We start from the raw sequence: 15,393 nt of genomic DNA, 5'->3' as shown, positions 1-15,393 counted from the left end.
TTTTTTTTTTTTTTTGCCACTACTGTACGTAATTATTAAAGCGAAATTTGTACGATGTTTTAAGGTAAGATCGTGGGTCGAACAATGCTAAAGTTATTATTAGAGCCCGGATGTTAGGTAAAATGCCTTTTTTAAACTGAGTGTATGTATGAAAGACCTATTAGAGATAAACACGTTTCCACACATTTGAAGACGATAGGCCCAATTTTTATTTTGCCTTTTCTGCCTATTTTATCTCCCGTTGCCTATTTTAAGGTTAAATGCCTTTCTTTTTAGCCTTTTTACGTCGTTATTGTACATTTTGTATATTTTTAATGCATTTAAAATAAACCGCACAAAAATTATACCAAAAAACGAAAAGAACGGTTGTACAAATTAAAAATATATATTCACCTCACACAAATATTTGCAGAGAATCTTATTCTCAAGCAATACATATGTTTTCAAGAAGTCGTAAATTTTTCTTTCCTACCGATTCCATCTTTTATGTCACTTAACAAAGATGTTTGAACAGTATAACCCTCAGTGCTCAGGTCACTTCGGAGTTTATAAGCGAAAGAAAGGGGATGAGGGAAGTATTAAAAGCAAGTCTCCAGGTCCCGTTACTGTTGTCGCTTGGACGTAAAAGTCACACGTACTGTGAAGTCTCTAATCCCTTTTCACACCCCCCTTTTTGAGATAATACACAGTCCGCTTTTCCCGATCTCTGAAAGAAATTAGAGACAGAAAGATATAGTCTCTTTTAAGTTTGCTCCAATCACTTCAGTAGAAGTAGAAAGATCTTTTTCCACCATGAAAAACGTTCTCTCTGACAGGCGGCTGACTATGACAGTTGAGAACTTAAAAAAGCATTTTGTTGTGAGATGTAACCAAGGAAAGTGAGTACCGTATGAGATAGTTTATTAAGTATTTGTCTATTTTTGTCTGTTTCCATGAATAATAAATGCCTATTTCAGTGCCTATTTTTACTACGAGTATTTTTAGTGCCTATATCCCTGCACATTTTAACCAAAATAAATGCCTAAACATCCGGGCTCTACTTATTATTATTATTATTATTATTATTTTATGTTTCATATGACAATGTGATATTCTATATTTTCTTAGGTGGAGGCACAGAATGGTGCCTACTACATGTCGCGTGAGTAGTACAATGCACATCTAATACGTCGAAGACATAAAAATTATGGAAATGGCTTACACTTAGAAGTTGAAAGCCTACTAAGAATATATGAATTAAATCTCTAAAATTGATAAAGTATTCATATTTCGAAAGATCTTGTGTTCAACACAACTTATTTTGGAAAACTAAAATTCTATGGTGTTTGGGTAAAGGGAGATAAGTAATAAATATGAGTTTCGAGTTCAATGAAAATTAAATATCTGACCCTTATTGCAAATAATTTTCTACACAAATAAACAAATCAAATACTAGTATTCGTTTGTTTTTTGCACACCCACTTGTAGAATTTAACTTCTGTATTCCTATGGGGAACAAAACTTCATTTGCACAAAAAAATGACTTAACTTCTTTACCCGAACACCATCGAATTCGTCGTCCGTAAAACATACAGCAGAAGAGGAGAGTTCCCACATTTTAACCTCGGCACTAGATTAAGATTAGTGGTAAAGTTCACACTTCAGATGTTTACCCTCAGCGAAAGAAACTCCCACAACTTACTTAGTCGAGAATGAATCCCAAATGTGCCCTGAAAATTATGGAGAAGATAAAGAATTCCTGCTCTACTCATAGGCTTGCGATCCAAAGCCAGTCACTTTACTTAATTTACTAGTTTAAGAATAAGAAAACAGATTCGGCTAATGTTTTGCAATATCTTATAAGTTTAACATTTTTAATGTTGTACTATATTTTCCACATTTAAAGCAGTCACAAAAGAATTTGTGTTTATATATGATTGAATTCATTATAAGTAAATGTTTATAACTTAGTATTCCTTTCTGTGTTATGGAAGACTTACTATTTGATCACTTCTTTTTCTATTAAAGTATAAGCAAAATAGCAGGGATAACGAATTATGAAGACAAGTCATAGAGTAAGACACTTTCTCAAATGCAAGTCTCTCTGTTATCATGACAGTAAACATGTAGAGGCCTATATCCTGAAATACATTATAACAGTCAACACAGAAAAATATGGTATATGATATGTATGCATAATAAAATAAGTAATACCTTATAACTGTTTCATATGATAATGATCTTAGAGTTTGCTTGTTCTAGTTTTATAAAAATTGTAAAATCAGAATTAGTAAAGTTTAAGAACAAAACAACAAGAATATAGAATTTATTTAAAATGATTATAAAATAGGAGGATTAGGTAATATAAATTCACAGAGAGATGGGACAAATTGTGTTCTGCGTTTTACATTGATTAAATCCGTTGAATGGATGTTATAAAGTTGTATTTTTAAGGAATAAATTGATTAAATGTGTAAATGCACCGATGACAGCGCTGAGCGATTGTTTTTTGTTTTTCAGGGTGCTGGTTGCACTGCATTACTGGTTGCTGTGGTCTCTCGTAAATTGGAGCTCACTCGAGCGGAGAAACATGTACATAATTTCATGATGGACACCCAGTTAACAAAAAGAGTAAGAACAGATTTTGAAATATAACCTTTGAATGAGTGATTCAGTGAGATAGTAAACTAACTCATAACCGATATGTAGACCTTATTTAAATAATTACAAGCTCCATGTTTTTATTGTATAAATATGAATGGTTAATTTACATGTCTTCCAATATGACAAGCAAAATTGAAGTTTGACATGGTTAAAAATAACTAGTAAATTATAACGTATTATACACGACATTTCTGATAAAGAATGATTTTGCTGCAGGCCGGATTTCAACTCTCAAACCTCGATGACAAACACTCGATTATTTACGATTGCAGAGAAAACTTGAGAAAAAAAATACATATAAGTACAGTTAATTAAATATGATACGAAGTTAAATATATAATTTGTCTTACAAACGTAACCAATATTCTTGGAATTGTTTTAACGCGCTCGTTGATTCGTTCAAATCCTTGCAAGGAATGTTATGAATAAGACGGTCATTAAAATGATTAGGAAAACTTGGTTTCAGGATTAATGTTAAATATCAGTTTCTGCACTGAAACAACTTTACCTTGGCATTAAAATTAATGTTTACATTCAAGTAACCTACGTATTCGATATTACTCTTTCTTGTTTAGGTACCGTACATTATTACTACATTGGGAATTATATTAATTCTGTACTGCTCGGGAAAAGTGGCACAAGTCAAAAATGTTAATTTTACAGTAGAAGGAAAAAAACTGTCTTCACACTGGTTTATGTCGTTTTGATTTTCTTCTGTGTGAATTATTGTAATGGGAGAAATACTTATGTCTCTTTTCTCAAGCGAGCAGATGTTCCGTAAATGTTCAATAAATTATTAAAAAAAATGTTTGTGAAAACTGACGTATGCTACTTTTCCCAAGCACTGCAGAATTGTCTTGGTCTACACAACTGCTTTCATATGGCTGAAGTACCCGCCATTAGTAAAAGAAAAAAAGAAATAGGCCTATTTGTATTTATTCTCTTTATCTTTATTTCTTTGCATATTTATATATTTATTTATCACTTTATGTATATATTTTATTTCTTGTCTGTTTATTTATTTATTTATTTATTTATTTATTTATTTATTTATTTATTTATTTATTTATTTATTTATTTATTTATTTATTTATTTATTCACTCATTTATCCACCCATTCATTCATCCATTCAATTATTCATTCATTTGTCTATTTGTTTGTTTGTTATTTACTTACTTGTTATTTACTTACTTGTTTACTCACTTTGTTTGTATTCTCGGTTTTTATTTGTTTCTAAACGTAACGTTGCTCTCAAAAAGGGTCGTTGAACATTTAATGCGTTTCCATTGTTCGTGTGTTTTTAGCATGATTAATATTCTTTACTTACAGCTAAAAAATGCAGCAGCCAACGTGTTACGTGAGACATGGCTAATCTACAAGCACACGCGCCTCGTGAAGCGTGTCAATCCAGGCCGTGTACGCACACATCAACGCAAGTTCCTCCTCGCCATCTATGCGTAAGTCTCCCACAAGCAATAAGGAACACATAAACTACGTCTTTAATAGAGTTTATGTTTAAATATAGCGTTCTGCGAACAATTAAATGAATTTAATACGAATTTTACCATGCTTTACATGCATTCAAACACACTCTTCCTTTTCAACGATCATTTAACTACATTACTTTAAAGAAGAACACAAGTTGATTTTTATTCACATAACATACTTTTTTTTTGCTCATTCCCTGCATTTGTAAAGTAACCGGGATTTTCTTAATTATGTATGTGAATGTAACACTCACTTTTTTCTTATTTGATGTTATTTCAGCTTGCGGAAAGTCAAAATGGACCAACGAAAACTGATGGATAATGCTAATACTATCACTGACATGGCAAAGGTAAGGAATAAATATTCATTACACTTGTGAAGACGCATCACTTGCACACAATATAAAATGTTTAAATGTTATAAAAAATTAGTCCTGAACCAGAAAGCCAAACAGTATTCATTAAATTTCTACCTCAATGAAATAGTCTGAGATATAGGGATAAGCAAAACGTAAACTCTGTTTTAACCTATGTATTCTGGGTCCTGTTGGTCACCCTTAATGGAGGGCAGATGATTTAGATAAATCCTTTTCTCTCTCTGTCTCTGTACCTCTGACTCTCTCGTGTCACTGTCTCTCTCTCTTTACATACATAAATACATACATACATACATACATACATACATACATACATACATACATACATACATACATACATACATACATACATACATACATACATACATACATACATACATACATACATACATACATATATATTATCCATCAGTGCTCAAAAAGTATCGAATATTAAATTTTAATTTTACAAAAAAAAGTTTTATACAAAAGCAGTTAGAGATAAAAATACAATATGATGCCAGTGTTGTAAAAAAACAATGGTAATTATCTATAAATACTGGTTTTGATTTTTTATTAAATTAATGTTTTAAAACTTTCTGATTATTATTCCTAATGTGAAAACACTTAGAAAAAGTAAGCAGAAAGCAATTGTAGTTCTGATTTTATTATATTTACGTATGAACATGTAGAAATTTTATCCATTCTCTGGTTTCATGTTTTTTAACTATTTATTAAACTTGTTTCGTGGATTACAAACTAAAGGCAAATAAGTAGGCTATGTAAAATCTTGTTAAGTAGGCCATACAATTATTAATGAAATAAATTTCATTACTTCATTAACAGTAGTTATATCACTAATAACGTAATAACATTATATTACTACCTTCGAATTTGCTACGCAAGTTTCGTAATCTTATACAGGGTGATTCACGAGGAAAGGTAAAAAATTTAGAATGTGAATTCTGAAGTCATTCTGAGTCAAAAAGTTTATATGAATATGGGTCCGTTTTCGAACGGTTACGGAGATATGACTCTTTTATTTCACAAAAACTTCTGGGATTCCATTGTACCAACTCGCATTTAGAGACAGATAACGGGCAAATTTAAAGTTTATATTCACGTATGCACACATATGTAATATTCTAGACGTCAGGGTCGATGTTTTCGCACAATTTAAAAGGTACTTCCTTCTGCTTCAATGCACTGTTGCGCTCGGGCGTGAATCGCGCTCGTCGCTCGGGAAAGTTGCTCGTGGCTATTTTTTATGCGGCGTGCAGCATCCAAAATACGATCGATTAGCGCCTCTCTCGTTTCTACCTTCCTTTGGTATACAAAGTTTCATCCAACCCCATAGACAGTAAATACTCTTCGATCTGGTACCCTTCTATTCGGAAAGCGTCGTTCGTATTCAGCAATGGCACGCAAGGAACTTCCATCGCACAAACCATAATCATACACAATATCGGCTATTCTGCAGTCGAAAATTTATAAGGCATCTTGAAAAACACAACTTAACACTTCCGATAACTGTACCTCTATAATTACTGTACTGTAGGTAGCTGACTAGTGTATTTATGTTATGTGCGGGTTCTGTGTCATTACATCAGACAAGGGCAGGCGATTGGACATTTGTAATGTCCCACCATTCGGTTTGTGAGGTGAATGAACATCTCTTATCCACATCGCTCACAATGCATATTCCAATGTTAACGTCATTCATTGCGATCGGTGACCTTGTCTTAGGTCTCACGTCAGCACCATATGGTAACGTCTGATTCACACTAGGGCGAGACGTTTTACCAAAAAAAAAATGCATCTAGCTCCGCCATCGTTCGAAAACGGACCTATGTTCATATGAACTTTTTCACTCAAAATGGCCTGAGATATTGTATCCTTAAATTGTTTACCTTTCCTCGTGAATCACCTTGTATATTGAACCAAAATGAAATATTCAGTCTCATAATAATAAAATCGTCCCAATTAGAAAAATTCTGTCACCAATCTCCACAACTAAATAAAACACTATCACTAACCAAACTTTACAGCAGATGCTCAAAATGAGAACCAATCATAGCCAAACAATGACCCATTCTATTACGAAAACAGTCCATTGTCTTTCTCACAGTTACATGACTGACTGAACAGTTTTATACACACATTATTATGAAAGGATTTTTTTAAAGAATTAAACGAGTTACTTTTACATTATTGATTCACAAACAACGTAGTAACAATGTGTTGTAACTGTTTGCAGACACAGAACACTGTGTACGAGATTGTGTCTGACATGAGCAGTAGGCAAGATGCTCTGGAGGAGCGTCTCTCCAGCCTGGAAGACAAGATAGTAGCAATACAGGAGCAGGTGGAGCTGCTTCCCGATGTGTTAACAAGGTGCCTGACCCAGCATGCCGAGCGGATGGACCAGAGACGAAACTTCCTGCACCCAGAATCAGCGGCCTCTCTGCAGCCAGTCCCGTCGTCGCCGGCGCCGACACTCCACCACCCGCTGCTCAGTTCAACTCCGGGTGCCTCAACGAGTCCACTCCTCATCCCGCACTCTCGCAGTGTGCCCAACCCCTGGCCCCCGAGCCCCATCTTGCCACCAATCAGTAGCAGGACACCGCATCTGGTCCCTGAGCCTATGAGACCTTCCCCTACTACCGCGACCACCACTACCACTACCACCACTACCATTACCACCACGACATCCTCATCATCCAGCTGAAGAACAGAAACTGTTGGGCTTTATGGATGTCCTCTTGTGATATGAATGTGGCATCAGTACAAACACAGTTAGTTACTTAGATACCTATTATAGTTTACTCGTTTACAATTTAGTAATGAAAAAGAGAGATGTAGGATTCAATCCTGATGGATTATTTTATTTAACATAGTACAATTCTTCCTGTTTATCACTCTTAATTGATGACATTCTATAGAAATAACGCAACCCACAAAGTTAAGAGAATTCTGCTGTTAAAAACAGTAATTTAGTAGTTTTAATTGTGTCTGAGTAAAATGTTTATATAATGTTGCTAAATTTGAAAACATATTTACAAGGCACAAGAGAAGCTGTAGTTACAATTTATATTGACATTTTTAGTATTTTAATCCATGGTGATAAAGCCCATAGCGAGCCAAAGCTGGCCAGGCAGCTGCTGGCCTCTCGTCCACATCCCTAACAAAGGTGAATGATCATCCTACCAGTATGGAAATAACGTGTGGTTATCACAGTGATCCCCGCTCCATTATGGCTGGCTTTCGAAACTGAATTTTGCTACTCAATGCGGTTCCCCAAATGCATCACGATATTGGGTGTGGGTGCACTCTACTACCGGACAATGTATATTATCTATCTCAAGGTCATTTAGACCAGCGATTCACACATGTGCAGACAGATGCATTAAAGACATTAAAGTAAAATGTTTTGAAAATATAGAATAAAAGTCGTTTTGTGCAGGGAGAGTAAATTCTCTTAGATACAAACATACCATTCAAAAAGCAATGATTATTCTTTTACGCTCTTTGACACAAATTAATGTTAAAAGCGCTTCTTTTTTAGACTAAATACACAAGTGTTGTATAACTTCAAAAAAGAAGCCTTCAGCATTCTGGACGTTAAGTAGATTAAATAACCTAATAGTAATTTAACGAAAAAATAGGTTCTGGTATTTCTACAAACATTTATTTTGGTCTTCTATATTATTTCGTTTCATTCCTAACAATTATTGTTTATTTTCTTAACATTTAAAATGCTAACACGCCATTATCACTCAGAAATTAATCTATACTCACAAGAATCCTACTTACTCAAAATGATTCCAGAAATCTTATGTGAAAATACAGGTAGTCCTATACCAGTAACTACGCAAATTGTCCAATGTTCTTTTAAACAACTTTTCTTTTCAAGACTGGGTTGATTTTTCGGGGGTATCTGATATGAAAATTACCGGTAAGAAATGATTTGTTACTTTTATTCATAGGAACTTGCTTTTTTTCGGTTTCAATACCAAGCGGGTTGATATGTTTCTGCAGAATATTATCAAATTATTCTATTATGTATGATGTTTAATGCTACACAGATTATTAGAATTTGCATTTAATTTAACGTTGATGTATTTGTATGGGTAGTAAAATTTGTCTTTCGTTAAATAAGCTTGAACCTGTCTTGTTCCAAAGTATAAGATGAAGGAAGAAGCAATCTTATTTTATTTTTTCCTTACTCAGTCTGACATTTTTTTAATTAACTGGAATTATGTCATCGAAATAATATTTACACAAGATAAATTATATAAAGGAAATGTATACAGCGCTTAGTATATTTGAATCAACAAAGAAGTTTACAACTGCCGAAAATGGCAGAAAATAATATTGTCCTAATAAGAAATGTAAATTGTTTTCTCTTTTTTTATCAAACATAGTATACTTTATTATTTATGTTTGTGTCTGCAAGTATGTATGATTATGTATGCGTGTGTTTTTTTTTATCTATATGAGAATTGGTATTTACAATTGGTTTAAGGCGCATTAAGTTTATTAGTTTCACACATTCCTGTAAGTTCACTTTCTACTTTCAATTTCTGGTAGCTCTTTTTAAAAAATTGCAAATGAACGAGTAACAACATACATTATTCTGTTATATCTCGTTACTTGAACACAATTTTATCAGTCCAAAAAGGTTATCGAAATACTGCCTCTCTCATACATATTATCTCCATTTGAAAGACAAGCTTTTCTTTACTAGTACCGGTACTGGTATGATTTTTATTTAAATTTCTAGGTTATGTTCTTATATAAATAATTTGTTTGTAGAGAAATGCTAGGTTATTTCACTCTTCCTTTCTTTTCATATGAGTCTGTAACTTAAACCACAGTATTACCATGTCTGAGAAGTGTGAAGTCAACTATAAACACACAGAGAAGCCACATTCATATGCTGCTGAGGGCACGCATAACACCATTTGTTTCACTTTCATTAAACTCAGTCTTTCAGCTGTAATTCGTGGCGAGTGCCGTCCGGCGTTCAACCACGACCAAGAAGATGGCCGATGGATTGCAACGCTTCCTTCTGTTGTTTGCCTTTTATCTGATATTGTGTGGTGGAGTGAAGTGGCAGTGATCAATGGATGTATGAGTAGACATAGGGTATTTTAAACAAGTCAGCACACATCAGAAGAAATACTTATGTGTGTACCACAAGAGTCCACTATAATGAAAACTCTTAGAAACCCTTCTTCCCCCTTGAAATATTTAGTTTTTTGCCATAACAGCTGTTCACTCTTACTCCAGATTATCTTGAATAAAAGAGAGGAATCTTCTGCTGTCATTCACAGTTTCGGGAAAAATGATGGGCCATTGTAACAAACTAAATGATGGACACTATAAAACTATGTAAATATAATATAAACACAGTGAATCTAATGTCCCATATCATTAAAATCGAAGACACAGACAGTACCCGGATGTGGAACTAATGGTTATTGCACCAATATGAGCCATTTAGCTTATGGCCTGCTAGTGATAATTTAAAACGTTCTGTGAAAGCACATCTACTTGAGGTGATAGTTAAAAGAATAAAATAGGGGTACATTTGCAAAGTGGCTATAAAAAATATATCTGTATACATGATAGGACATAAACCTCACTGGTAGATGTACCCCTAACGGCCTTAGATCTAAAAGCAACTTGTTTAAAACAATGGCAAGTATAATAAGAATCGTCTTTAGTATAAACGTAACAATGAAGGACATAAAAGGGACTCAACAATGGAATTTTTCTATTGAGACTGCTAAAAACTAAAGTGATACTTTAAAAATTATTATTATTATTATTATTATTACAAAGCTACTTTCTATCTACATTGTTCTTTGTTTAAAACCGATGTTTTTTAAAATGAGCCAATCTATAAATGATGTCCATATTGGTCGTTAGGGAAAGTTCTGATATGCCAATAGGCCTATAGATAATGTTTTTACGCTTTTGTCCTGCTGATTTAAGAAAAAGTATAGTTTATGTTAATTAAAACTTCCTTCTTAGAATGTACCTTGTTTTCATTCCATTGCTCACATTAGTGACACAAAATAATGCATAAAACACAGTTACATATACCAGTATTTCAAACCCAAGATTTGAAATAAAAATAAAATATATATATAAACTGATTTGATTAGCCTCCGTATTATAACATATTTTTCACTTTTTGAAGCAATGTGATGCATTCCCCTGATCCAATGACTAAGGCGTCTGCCAGTGACTTTCATTTTAAGACCGACAAAAGGAAAGCTACAACAGATGAGAGTGATTTGCTTTTTTTTTTTTTTTTTTTTTTTTAATAAAAGGCTGTTAGATCATAATATAGCGACGTGCTGTGTATATCTCTGTTGTTTTTTTTTTTCATATAGTGTAATAAAAATAGTCCTTAAAAGTGTGTTGATGAAAACATAATTATGATAATGTTAACATGATTCAAATTGCTTAAAAATTTGTTCTATCGAGATATTGTTATATGGCGACAAACCTTTGATTACCGATTGGAAGAGATGTTATTGTTAATACTGGCAGTAAGCTGCTTGCAACCAGGAGAGAAGCAATGCAATGAGAGTAAGTAGGTTGTAGTCCCCGTGTGGAGAATGCAATAAGAGGAATAGATTGGAGGTTAAAATGTAAATTTCAATATGTCCGCAAACAGAAATGTCCACTTACATAAATGTCCATAAAAATTATATCCACAAATACAATGTCCACTTATAAAAATGTCCATAAAATTAAGTGTCCACTTGGTTAAATGTCTACAAATGTAATATGTCCTATACATGAGATCATCATTTTTAATGTATAAACACACAGAAATCTCCAATTTATAATGAATTTTTTATTCCATCTCTTGATATTGACCTTCCTATTCTGGCTGTCCATGAATTTTTAAGTGATAGATATTGCACGAAGGTAGCATTTTATATAATTCCTGTTTTTGTATTCATATCTCATGACGATTGCCTCTATCCATCGTTGGTTTCTTTGGTATGTTTTATTAACTGGAGGCCTAATATTCGATTACCTACTTGAATTTGATAGCCTCTATGAGAGTTTCGTTCTCATGTTGTGCAGCTTTGATGTTTTGAATTAGCCTCCAAATACTCACATGATAAGCAGCGACCATCTGAAATTTACTATGAAATGCTTCCACTGCATATTTTTTTGTTCGGTGGTGTCCCTGAAGAGTCTGCATATACATGTTCCAAATTGGTGGCAGAAACCTTGCTGGGACTGCCCTCCTTCGTCCTTGAGCACGTCAGCCTCTTACATATGAGTTTTGTATGTATTCTGATAGATCAACCAGAACTTCAGTGATGTCATCGTATAGCATATCAAATGTATTTTCTGTATCTTCTAACGAAATTAATGGAAAGGCCAAGAGTTCTCGAATTTGATAGCGATGTTTTGGTTGTTCGATATTTAAATAGCGTTAACCTTAAACCTAAACTTACCATTTTTCTATACACTGCCTGTGTAAAATGGTAAAGACATCCCTTTATGTTTTCATTTGGAAAGTGTAGTTTTGCTGCGTTCATTTTGCCGAGCTCAAAATCCCTCATAACTGTTCGAGGATTCATTTGTAGACCTTGGCTTTCAGCTTATGCCTTTAATTGACTGTATATGAGGGTGTATGATTCTTAAAGTGTGTTAGTCAACAGGCAGAAAGCTAATGGAAATGTAAAGCCATTTACGATTCCATGAACAGTGAATAGCTGTAAAAACTGAGGTGAAACTACCTTAAATATCCCATCGACAGAAGGAAGTCACTCGCACACAACAATTCAATATCCAAATTAGAGGAGAATATAATAATTCTGTTTTGGTCTTCTCTGCTCGAATCATACATTAAAAACCTGTCACCTCTGTTGGTTTCATCGTATGGGGCAGTTATTTGAAGTTCTGGCAAATCTTGGATGTTGGGAGGTCGAGTCCTGTTTTGTTTATTATTGACAGTTCCTCTCAGATTGTTTCTTTCTGGTAGTCTTGCCAAAATTTCTTCACTGCTAATCTGACCAGCAACCTCACGTACAATTCTAGATGGTGCTTCGTGTGTCCGCTCAGCCGCTCTTTCCCGGAGTGCTCCTTTTATGTGCTGAACTGCTACACCAGCAGGATCTGCCTCATGAATATGTCGCCTTGTTCTGTCTTTATCTATATGTATGTTATCCATATCAGCATTGGTCACACATCTCCCATCACAGCACCTCCAATATAATTTATTACCATTTTTGCCCCTTGAATGAAAGTGATACGAAAAGCCACTGTGTACTAAAATGTTTTTTTTTATTCTTTGTGAAAGTATAATTTCAGCCATTCTGTCACTGTTGATTTAAAATTTGGTATGTCGCTTAGCAATCTCAATAAAACATTTTATGCTCGACCATGCCGAAATGTAGTAATTATACACCTGGTAGTAGCCCTTTAATGCACCTCATTTACACCTATTCATTATAGTTCAGTTGTTCAGCCAATGAGAAATCACCATTGTAGCATTATAAAAGCGCAAGTACCGATTATTCTCGGATATGCAATCAAAAGACAACTAGCGAAATGTCACGGAGGCTGGAAATCCAATACTGTCGCAGAAGGTTATGTTCTGTTACTATAATAATTAGCGTTAATTGTAAATAATATTCAAATAAATTCAATTTGTCATCTCGTTTTTCAATTCTAAATCAATTTCCAGGTTATATCAAGATCAATGTTCATGTTATTCTCTAGATTATATCAAGGTCAATGACATTCGTTCCTCGGAAAAAATCAATACTTTCGCGTCTGCGCACATCTCACAATTTAGAAGGTCACTTCCGCTCCTCACTTACATAACCATAACATGAATACTTATGAATAATTTCAAGTTAGAAATATGGTCGAGCATAAAAAGTCGTATGAAACTTGCCTACAATGGTAATTAAGACGCTCGTATGAAAATTATGAAACTCGCGCTCGTTTCATAAACAAACATACTCGCGTCTTAATTACTACCATTATAGGCTCGTTGCATAATGTACTATTACATTATAGTCTTTCTCCTAGTTATTGCTTCTGTGAAAATATTAAGATGAATTTTTTTCCAATTAGGGACCTTTTTGTGGGCATCTTTGAATGCCGACTTTTTTATTTATTCATTTTAGTAGGTTATTTTACGACGCTTTATCAACAGCTTAGGTTATTTAGCGTCTGAATGAGATTAAGGTGATAATGCCGGTGAAATGAGTCTGGGGTCCAACACCGAAATTTACCCAGCATTTGCTCACATTGGGTTAAGGGAAAACCCCGGAAAAAACCTCAACCAGGTAACTTGCCCCGACCGGGAATCGAACCCGGGCCACCTGGTTTCGCGGCTAGACGTGCTAACCATTACTCCACAGGCGTGGGCCCCGACTTTTTTATGTTGGATATTTCGTTGTGGGCATTTTTTACTGGATTTTTTTCCTTGGACATTTTGCTCTGGGCACTTTTGTTTGTGGCCATTTTTCTCTGGTCATTTTGAAATGGACAGTTTTTTCCGCATTAATTTCCCTAGGTTATCTGCTCTAATTCCCTCTATTTACCATTCTAAAATCGATCTATTTTCTGATATAATTTAACTGTAAATTCCGCTCTCATATCCCTCTATTTTCGGCAATCTGGAAGCGAGGATACACTGACAGTTGCTTATAGGTCGAAATGCAAGGAGTGCAGTAAAATTAAGTATAATGACAACAGTAGGTACTGGTAGGTCATAATTCAGGAAGTGCGCTAAGTAGAAAGTATGTTGACACTTGACAATATTTTGTTGGTTAGAGCGTGGGAAGTGAAGTAAGAAGAAATATACTGACATAAGTTAATAGACTTCGAAGTTTATTGACAATAGCTTATTGGTTTGAATGTAGGAGTGCAATAAGAAGAAGTACATTGACAGTAGCTTGTATGTCGGAGCACGGGAAGTGCAGCAAGAAGAACTGTCCTGACATTAGTTTGATGATTGGAGCACGGGGAGGTTAAGTACAATGACAACGAACACTTGCTTCCTTTCCATAAGTAATCATTTCTTGGCCGCCTTACAGCTTCCACTTTTTTTTATAAGCCCGCGTATTTTTTGTGAAAATAACTATGAATATATAGATCGAAAACCAAATTGCGTTTCAAAGAGCAATTCATCATCAACATCGTCCTAACAAGTATTGGGCCTAATGGCCCGTTACGGTCTCAAGCCATCTCTTTAAAGGTCTTCCTAGAGCAATTCTGTATGTTAACTTGAATTATTTGCTGGTCCCATACGGTAATATATTCTAGTGTGGTAATGTACCACCACCACCACCACCACCACCACCACCACTACTACTGTCCTTTTGTATTAGAAGTTAGGCCATGTCAGCTGTTACAGTTCCACTCCATTTTTTAACTGTCTTACAATATTTTAAAATTTATTTTGATATTCTCTTTATGTTCATTCTTCCAGTGTTTTCTTTTTCATTTTTAGATATTTCTGTATATGTTTTCAATTGATTCAATTTCAATTTGGCCTAAATTTTCTTATTCATTTTTAAGGTCCAAAAGTGTGAAACTAGTGTATCTCACCTGTACATACATTATCATGCATAGAATTTACAAAAAATTTATGAAAACAAGGCAACGTTATTATTTTATTTTGAAATCAAATTTAACGGGTATTTACATAATGTTGCGTTTAAGCACTGGTATAAAAATAAAAATTTTAACTCCCCCCCCCCCCCCAATTGGGAAAGTAAAAACAAGGAGATTTATTTCTGAATTAAAAGTTGTCCAAAAATCTCGTCAGTAAATAATTATACAAGCATTGTAATGTATACATACATTCCTTTCGGTAGGTGTAAGAATCTTTCTATCCCTAACATTTTTCGTT

General features: G+C 34.2%; 1 protein-coding gene across 1 annotated transcript in view; it reads left to right on the top strand.

Moving 5' to 3' along the window:
- Positions 1–10,780, top strand: part of LOC138709970 (small conductance calcium-activated potassium channel protein-like) — a 642,842-nt gene extending 632,062 nt beyond the window's left edge. The window contains exons 6-9 of the mRNA XM_069840652.1: positions 2,500–2,610; positions 3,974–4,101; positions 4,412–4,481; positions 6,745–10,780. Coding sequence (XP_069696753.1) covers positions 2,500–2,610; positions 3,974–4,101; positions 4,412–4,481; positions 6,745–7,215 — 780 coding nt within the window. The 3' untranslated portion in view covers positions 7,216–10,780. The remainder of the gene's footprint in view (positions 1–2,499; positions 2,611–3,973; positions 4,102–4,411; positions 4,482–6,744) is intronic.
- Positions 10,781–15,393: the final 4,613 nt, after the last annotated feature.

This window comes from Periplaneta americana, chromosome 12 (genome assembly GCF_040183065.1).
Source record: "Periplaneta americana isolate PAMFEO1 chromosome 12, P.americana_PAMFEO1_priV1, whole genome shotgun sequence".
Classification (NCBI taxonomy): domain Eukaryota; kingdom Metazoa; phylum Arthropoda; class Insecta; order Blattodea; family Blattidae; genus Periplaneta; species Periplaneta americana.
Note: the sequence above shows the minus strand (reverse complement) of the source record. Positions and strands in the feature narration are given on the sequence as shown.